The 5,536-nt window shown below is 33.6% G+C and overlaps 1 protein-coding gene across 1 annotated transcript; it reads right to left on the bottom strand.

Moving 5' to 3' along the window:
* Positions 1–2,870: 2,870 nt before the first annotated feature.
* On the bottom strand, positions 2,871–3,965 carry LOC129888469 (uncharacterized). The gene has a single exon (XM_055963442.1). The coding sequence runs from the start codon at positions 3,818–3,820 to the stop codon at positions 3,089–3,091; it is 732 nt and encodes a 243-aa protein (XP_055819417.1). The 5' UTR covers positions 3,821–3,965; the 3' UTR covers positions 2,871–3,088.
* Positions 3,966–5,536: the final 1,571 nt, after the last annotated feature.

Below are 5,536 nucleotides of genomic sequence, written 5' to 3'. Positions count from 1 at the left end.
CTTCCCAAGGCAGAGAAGACAAGTTGCATTATCCAACAGCATAAAACCACGGTTTTACAGGTCCAAACATATAAAATTTCACCCATAAGCCTCTTTTAGTATATGTTAAAAAAAGTAAAACGACTTTTTCCTTTTCAACTGGTGAAAAGTAAACAAAAAAACGCTGAAATTCACCAATTTTTAGTTTGATTAATTGTGGTGTGAAGTGGGAGAAAATATTACTTAGTAAATGAAATAAGATTGTAATTGCAGCATAAACTTTGTAAGTTCCATCTTGCAAAAGATCCCGTAAATATATTAAATGTACTCCTTCCCTCCATCTTTATTTGTCTACTATACTATTTTGGACTATTCAACAATACTTATTTAGTTTATAAAATTATTACATAATTTATCATGATGTGTCTATTTTAACCGCTATTAAATATTATTCATTTTTCAATATTTAGATGACTTGTATTTAATAAGGATGATTTGGTAAAATTACCCCTATTATTTACTGTTTCTTAATTCCTATGACAAGTCAATAGATAACTATTGTTGAATGTCCAACAATAAATACTATTCATTTTTCAATATCTAGATGACTTGTGTTTAATAAGGATGATTTGATAAAATTACCCTTATTATTTACTGTTTCTTAATTCCTATTTCGAAGTCTTGCATTCAGTTCTGTCTCAATTTTAGGTAGAGTGTACCTGGCCGCACTAATGGATCCATTTCGTGATAATCTTCGATATTTTCTTCAGGAATGTACTGAGCTTGAGGAGTATACAGTTGAAGGAATGCCAATTTGATCGACTGCTAATTCAAGTTACCTTACAAAGAAATTCCGCATCTACTTATTTCGGAATCAGGAAATGTCGGCCTTACGATGGCTAATTGAGGCCTAAGGTAAAGCAGTAACTGTATTAAACGTTCTACCAATAATTTTTGAGGAATTATTGATTCAAAACTTTCTATCGTTACACCCCCTTTCAATAGATAACTTTTGTTGTAAAGAGGGAGTAGTACATATTTGTACAATTTTACTCCCATTTGCTTTATTTAGGACAAAAGTTGCTCAAAAGAAAAAGTCATGAGACTACTTGAATGCAAGTTCTGGTTAAATTGAAGTACCTTTAGTCAAAGAAAAATATCTGAATTAATAATTGTTTCTCTTAAATTGTCTTAAAAAGGGGCCTCAATTTCATTTAAAGCAACTTTTTTTTGGCATAAGGCTTATAAAGATGGAAAGGACCCCCATTTCATTTGACATGATTTAATACCTAATGTTTGAACTGATATTCTTTGGATTTGTGTAAAAATAAAAAGAAAGACAACACCTTGCATGTGCTTTTGTTTCAATTTGCTTTGATTTCTCTCAAACAAATATGGTCACTAATTATTAGGCAACAATATGACATTCATCTATACCCACTTATAATTAATTATTGCTATGTTATGACACTCACATTCACGAGCATATATGATTAATTATATATCAATCATAAATCTATACTAACTAACCAACTACTCTAAATTATTTGATAAATTATGTTCGCGATATATCTTCACTGTCTTACTTTGCAGAATCAGTTTCCTTCGTTGCTATTGATATGAGCCTTAACATGTAGGACCACTTTTTATTTTTATTATTATTATTATAGTTAAATTTATCAAAAATCATAATTACTCAGATGAGGACGTAACACAACAAAAAAAAATGCTAGGTATATAGTTATCTTACGTCATTGATAATATATTTGTTTATCTTCTGTCTGAATAAAAAATTTGGAATCCTATTTAGTTTTAACTCTCTAATATTAGAGCTTAGTAAAACAGCCTCACTGAAGATAAACATAATCTTGGATTATTCTCCCATATTGGCAAGGATGTAGGACCATTTGTTGCTACCTTTAGTATCAAAATAAAATTTTAAAAAAATACCGCATAAATTAATATATTCTATAAAAATCGACCCCATTGAAGGTAACATGCTATTTTGGTCATAAAATAATTAACATAATATCCTGTAGCCGAAAAAAAAGATCCGGAATCAATTTATTTTTTTGCGAGATGTATTTAATTCATCTATTTCAAGATTAATGAGTTGTAAGCGCTGGCCTATTCATTATTAGAAAACAGGATTTAGCGACAAAATATTTAAATAGCAAAATTCGTTATAAGGAAGTTAATTTCAATTTATTTATTTTTTGTAGTGACTGGTTCATCAAAGTTCATGGAAGTTAAACTTTTTTTTCTTTTCAAAATTGTCACATTAATTGCTTTCATGGAAGTTAAACTGAAGCAAAAATGAATAAATAAATGATGAAGCAATGCTCAAAGATTATTTTATTATGTTATGTATAGATAGCATCATTCTTGAAAATGAATAGGGTAACATAAAGATAACTGATAAGACTAAACACTCTCACTTCGAGTCAAAAATTAGGTGAACCAAAATCCTACTGAACTGTCAATTTTTTGAGCAATCGATGACGACAGATGTATTCAATATTTGTGGTAGTAGAAAGTAATATAGTTACCCCGTAAAATTAATTAAATGAAGGTACATTAATTCGAAAACGCAATTATAATAATAAAAATGTTTTTATGATATCCGAAGGGCACAAACATACGTCCAATTGGAAATTTAAGACACATTTATGTAACGGTAGAACGAGTGCCAAGAAGAATTGTATGATGACCACCCGAGATTTAGCCGATAATTAAAATGAGTAAAAATTACAAAAAATCAAAACATTTGGTGTGTTCTTTAATATGTATAATTTTGGTGTTTTAATATAGTTATTCAATATTTATATCGTCGGATAGAATACTAACAAATGTTTGGATGATATTCACAATTTAACTTACCAAAACCGATGTACGTAAAATTGGATTCAATATTAAATGAAACAAAGTAGTAGAAGACATGTACAATGGAGATTTACTCAACTTTACTACAATTATTGTTTCCTACTCTCACAGAAATGAAACTAATTTTGTTATTTACTTCCTCCTTCATGGAAATTACAATACTGTCTTAGTAATTTTCTGATCATTAAAAAATACACTCAAAAAAAGAGTAAATAAAACCGAAAACTCAACCTCTGCACAAAGGCGACCGTTCGTAAGCCAATTTCGAAGCCTTAGATTGCCGGAAAACTTTCATTGGACTTGGAAAATGCCATCCTTTCGACTTCGCCGGCGACTTATTGCCATCGCCGGCGCCGGGAACTGACGTAATCACTACACTCATTGATCGTGATCTCTTCATCATCCTCGCAAAATCCTCAATTCTACCATCAGTAAATTCGTTAATATTTTCATGATGAATATTCGCTTTCGCTTTCGGTTTCAATTCATCACTCTCTGAATCTCCATATCTCTTACTCTTACTCAACTTGAAAACCGACCAAAACGACGGCGTTTTATTCATCTTACTACTGTTGTTACAAATCTGCTGATTTTTTCTGTCGACGGAATTTTTGTCTCGTGATGATCGGAGGAATGGAATTCCGACGGATCTCGATCTCTGGAAAGACGGTTCACTATCTATGAGATTGGAGACTCGTGCGCCTGAGCATACTCCCTCGCAACCGCCGCCGCCGCCACTACGACCGGACGATGCGGAAAAGAGAGAAAACGAAGAAGAAGCGGAGGAAGAAGACGACGTTGCAGAGGCGTAGCAAGCACAGGGGCGTACGTTAGCACAGTCAGGGCAGAGAATGACGAGACGGTCCTTGAGACAAACAGGACAAACTCCGTTCCTCCGTCGCTTCGAGGGGTGTTTTGGACATTTCCACACTTCTTCTTCATCCAAGTAGAATGCCATTTTTAAAGGTACCTTTGAATTTCTCTGCTCTTTGATAAACCTGTAATATTTTCGTCTTCTGTTTTTGCTCTATCTATAGCTTATTATAAAGGGGGAGACAATTAACTTAACCATGGTTGGAGAAAAAAAAACTTAACTATGGGTAAGCTTATTTGATAAATAAAGTTTAACCACGGATAAGAAATCTTTTTGGGAAATGTTGGTAGACCAAATAGCGTGTTTCGCCCTAGTGAATAATTTAAGATTTTGACACTACGCACAATTGTGGGAATTATTTACGAGAATGCCAAATTATTTAATAACAGGAGTATAAATAGTCATGCGTTTCACATATAAAAATTTGACTTTGGTAAGTGGTTAGCGAATATTTATTATTGTTATTATTTTCATATTGCATTTTTTAAAAAATTGTTTGACAAATTTTACTTACAACGAGGATCTATTAAAAATAATTTCGTATTTCTATGAGGTAGTAAGAAAATTGGGCAAACAACATAAATTTCACTAATTTATAAGAAAATTACTTCTCATCATTCGAGCTTTCAATATTACGAATTTTATCAGAATTTGAATTTATGTATTTAACACATCTAAAGAGATGTATAACAGATACATGAGGTAAAAATTAAGCGTAATTTATCCAAATACATTATATCCGAGTGGATTCGCATGTATTTGACTTTCTCGCATACCTCTCTCCCTCTTTCGCTCGTAATTTATCCAAATACACTTTTAAGCGTAATTTATCCAAATACTTTGACGAAAGCAGTGTTTTCCGACGGCAACCAGGTTCATTTCAACTAGAATTGGTACCTCTGATTTTCACATCTTTCCATATCTATTCTTTGTTCATACACTTGTACTTACATTTTGCTTACTTTAGATCTTTGAATAATTTATTAGTTCATACGCGTTTTTGTGGCTTTAGGTAGTGATGGTGGACATGTTCTCGCTCGGGGACGGGGATGAGGGTAAGGAGGGGTAAGTGGGTTAAAAGAGCGTCTAGACTGAGAATAGGTTCTTAGGACATTGGGACGTTAACGGAAAAATTCATAGAGCTAGTTAAGATTCTAAAGAAGAGAAAAATTAATATAGCTTGTGTCCAAGGACCAAATGGGTAGGTTCTAAAGCTAAGGAGGTAGATGGATATAAGCTTTGATTCTCTGGTAGATCGAAGTATAGGAATGAAGTAGGCATTTTATTAGACAATGATTTAAGGGATCAGGTGGTGGAGGTTACGGGAGTCACTAATAAGATGATGTTGATTAAGGTGGTAAGGGATGGGATCACGATGAACATTATTAGTGCTTTTGCGCCGTAAACGGGCTTAGGCGAGGAGGATAAGAGGCGCTTTTGGAAGAATTTGGACGAGTTAGTTGGAGGCATACCGCTTACTGAGAAGCTTTTCGTGGAAGGGGATTTCAATGGGCACATCAGGTCTATTTCGGGAGGATATGCTGATGTGCATGGAGGCCTTGGCTTCGAGGACAAAAATGGAGGAGGAATTTCACTTTTGGATTTCGCAAGAGCTTTTGGGTTGGTGATAGCCAATTCGAGTTTCCCAAAGAAGGAGGATCACTTAGTAACCTTTCGTAATTTGGTGGCTAAGACTCAGATAGATTTTTTACTCCTTAGGAAGGATGATAAAGGTCTGTGCAAAGACTGTAAGGTCATTCCGGTCGACAATCTTACAACCCGACATAAGCTCTTGGTGAT

This window comes from Solanum dulcamara, chromosome 5, assembly GCF_947179165.1.
Source record: "Solanum dulcamara chromosome 5, daSolDulc1.2, whole genome shotgun sequence".
Lineage (NCBI taxonomy): Eukaryota > Viridiplantae > Streptophyta > Magnoliopsida > Solanales > Solanaceae > Solanum > Solanum dulcamara.
The sequence above is the reverse complement of the archived record's forward strand: the minus strand, read 5'-3'. Positions and strand labels throughout refer to the sequence as shown.

What these genes read in the sequence shown, in the direction of transcription:
- LOC129888469 (XM_055963442.1), bottom strand. Translation starts at nt 3,820, where the DNA reads ATGGCATTCTACTTGGATGAAGAAGAAGTGTGGAAATGTCCAAAACAC.